Source organism: Acanthisitta chloris, unplaced genomic scaffold (genome assembly GCF_000695815.1).
Source record: "Acanthisitta chloris isolate BGI_N310 unplaced genomic scaffold, ASM69581v1 scaffold5446, whole genome shotgun sequence".
NCBI lineage: Eukaryota > Metazoa > Chordata > Aves > Passeriformes > Acanthisittidae > Acanthisitta > Acanthisitta chloris.
In genome coordinates, this window is record NW_008679698.1 from 90,699 (window position 1) to 94,091 (window position 3,393).

The 3,393-nt window shown below is 48.1% G+C and overlaps 1 protein-coding gene across 1 annotated transcript in view; it reads left to right on the plus strand.

Annotated features, from left to right (window-relative positions):
* Positions 1–2,818, plus strand: part of GDPD5 (glycerophosphodiester phosphodiesterase domain containing 5) — a gene marked incomplete at its 5' end in the record, with an annotated part of 43,128 nt that extends 40,310 nt beyond the window's left edge. The window contains 2 exons of the mRNA XM_009077403.1: positions 800–912; positions 2,703–2,818. Of these exons, the coding sequence (XP_009075651.1) occupies positions 800–912; positions 2,703–2,818 (229 nt within the window). The remainder of the gene's footprint in view (positions 1–799; positions 913–2,702) is intronic.
* Positions 2,819–3,393: the final 575 nt, after the last annotated feature.

Consider the following 3,393-nt stretch of genomic DNA (forward strand, 5'->3'; position numbering starts at 1 on the left):
AGCATCCCTGGCTCTGGCAGGGAGAATGAGATTTACTTGAAAGCCTTCTTCTGTGGTCAGGAGGTAGGAGGAATTGGTGGGGTATGGGCTATGAAAGCCTGGCCTAAACAGCATGCCTTTGTGTGAGTACTGTCAAGGCCACCACTAACCATGTCCCCAGGTGCCACATCCACACAACTGTTAAATCCTTCCAGGGATGGTGACACCACCCCTGCCCTGGGCAGCCTGTGCCAGGGCTGGGCAACCCTTTTGTGGAAGAAATATTTCCAAACAACCAAACTAGACCCTCCCTAACACATTATGAAGTCATTTCCTTGCTGTGTCTCAGGTTTGAGACTTCAAACTTGGGCTCTCTTCTCCCACACTGACTGTGCCCCTCGTTGAGGAGAAGGTTTTGGTTTTATTACTTGGCTTGTTCTCTTGTTCTGTTCCCTCTTTCCAGCCCTAAGAGTTAAAACACCCCTAAATACTTTGGGCAGCTGGATAGTTGATGTCCTAGAGAGGGTTGTGGGGCAGATGCAGTCTTGGGTAAAATTAGTCCATGGGCCTGTGAATCCATGGGTCTAATTCCTCGATGGAATTAGGATGCTCAAGGTGGTTGCTCAAGGTCAACCTGCTTGTATGCCTGTACCCTCTGAGATAACACATTCATCTCTGAACATCCTCTTACCATGTGGGTTGTGTAGGTGCAAGGGAGAAAAGGTGTGAGGGTCTCTGGGACTTGTTGGTGGCCACATGCATTGAGGTTGCTCCTGTGTTTGGGGAGATCAGCCCCTGATATCCTCCTCTTGTCTTGCAGGTGGCGCCTAGGAAGCATCAGGACCTACAACCCAGAGCAGATCATGCTCAGTGCTGCTGTCCGACGGTCCAGCCGGGACGTCAAGATCATGAAGGAGAAGCTGATCTTCTCAGGTATGGATGGGGCTGGTGAGTCTGAGGCCTTTGCTCCATCCCTCAGCTGTCACCCTGCTGATGGAGGAGGTGGTCTTGATTCAGGTGTCATTTCCTGATGGTGGGAAAGGGTAACTAGGCTGACCTTGCTGCACTGAACTTGTTGGATATGGTCATGGTTCATCCATGGTAGGGGAGTTGGAACTAGATGATCTTTAAGGTCCCTTTCAATGCATGATTCCTTGATCTGTCCCAAGCTGGTTCAGGTCTGAGCACTGATTTGCTCAGAAATCCTTCTTTAACTTCCTGAGTTATCCCATGAGGTTCTCTTGTACTGTCCACTCTCAGTATGTCAAAAGCCATAAATCCCATTAGAATCATGCCATAAGTGACCACAAATAGTGGTGATGAGTTTGGAGTAGACCTGGAATTCAATGGCACTAGAAGTTGAGTGGTTCCTGATATCCTTGTGCTCTTCTCAGGGTTTGTTTCTGTAGGAACACACTGGCAATGTGTCCATCACACCCCACTCCTAAGAAAGATCTCAGAAATGTGTACAAAGAGGGAAACATTTTGCTTTAAAAGATTAAAATTGTTGCCTGAAACTGCAAAAACTCACTTTTGAAGGAATGTGAGTACAATTCTCCTTGCCCCTTGAGCTTAAATATGGGTCTTCTTTCTTGGTATTCAGGGGCTGGAGACCTTCAGGAGGGATCAGTGTTTAGCACACTGGGTGCAGACACAGCAAGGGGACAACTCTTGCTTCAAAGAGCTTATTGTGTGAAATGCCAACCTGACTCTGCCCTCTAAAGCTGGTGATAATCAGGTGTAAATCCAGGGAACGCAGAGAGGGAAAGCAGTTGGTCACAGGCAAATTGAGCCTCCTCAACATGTTCTAGATATAAATATCCTTAGAGGTAGGGGATATGAATTGGAGTTTTGTGCCTCTGAAACAGCTGTTCTTGCTTAGGATGGGTGTTTACCATTAAAATATTGGTGGTTGCACATTTTTCCCAGTGAAACCAGTGGCTAGAGGAGTCTTCCAGAATGGCCATTTGGATAGAGGTTAGGTCCAGATACTCTGCACCCTTTTCCCACAGGTGACTTGCTCAACCTGTGATATATCATGTGTGTGAGGGATCCAGCTTTGCCTCTGATGGTTTTAGGAAAAGAGAAGGTTGTGTGGAGTCCTCACAGCAACCTTCCAGTACCTGAAGGGGCTACAGGAAAGCTGGAGAAGGGACTCTGTTAGGAACTGGAGTGATAGAACAAGGAGTATGTGGGGATAGATTGAAAGAGGGGAGATTTAGATTAGATATGAGGAAGAAATTCTTTCCTGTGAGGGTGGTGAGATACTGGTACAGGTTGCCCAGGGAGGCTGTGGCTGCCCCAGTCCTGGCAGTGTTCCAAGCCAGGTTGGATAAAGCCTTGAGCAACCTGCTCTGGTGGGAGGTGTCCCTGCCCAGGGCAGGGAGTTGGGGCTGGATGATCTGTAAGGTCCATTCCAACCCCTTAACATGATATTATGCTAGTCTGACAACACCACCTCTGCTTAGGCAGAGGCCCAGTCATATTAACATGAGTTAAGGATTGTGAAGGTTTGAAATGTAGAGGTGTGCTCCTAACCAGAGGTAATCCTGTTGTGAACTGGTTATAAATGGGTGCAGTGTTACTAAATCCCTGCAGGATCAGCTGGATCCCATGTGCTGGAACTGCCTGGCTGCTCAGTGCCTTAGTTTCCCCATCCGTGGGGAATGCTCCTGTGACTTACACCCCTATGATGATACCCCTATTTTCTCTACCCTTCCCAGAGATCAACAACGGAGTGGAGACCACGGATGAGCTGTCCTTCTGCTCTGAGAATGGCTATGCCAATGAGATGGTGACCCCCACAGACCATCGGGACACCAAGCTGCGGCTGAACTGAGGGGCTCTGCTCCACCCCCATGTTTGCTCCAGCAGTGAGAGCCGTGCTCTCCTGCTTGCTGTGGGATGGGAACCCTTGAGGAGCTGCTGGTCAGGCAGAGACCCCTTCCCATACCCCATCACTAGCTGCTCCACCTCCCTGGTTGTGAGGTTTGGGGAATTATTTTTGTAAATATGTAGAAAATCTGATATTTTTTTGTCTTTTTTTTTTTTTTTTTTTTTTTTTTTTGAGTGTAATTTTTCCAGGGCATGAGTGGAAATATTGTGTTCATTAAATCCTCAACCTTATGGCTGAAGTTATTTGAATCTTGATGTGAGAGCCTGAGTCCCCTTGGGGGGGTTCTGGGTACAACACGTTGGACGTGGCTCCCCTGTCTCCCCCTTGCCCCACTCCAGTCCTTCCCTTCCTTGGTGCAGCGACTGTGTAGCTGAATGTTGTGATGTTCTTGTGAAGTGTCGATTTTGTTAGGGGTTTTTTTTGTTTCTCCCTCAGTCCCCTTTTCCTGGGCAATGAAATTGGAGCTCTAATGCAACAGGAGGCTGTTGGGAGGAGAGAAGCTTTTCTAGAAGAGGAGA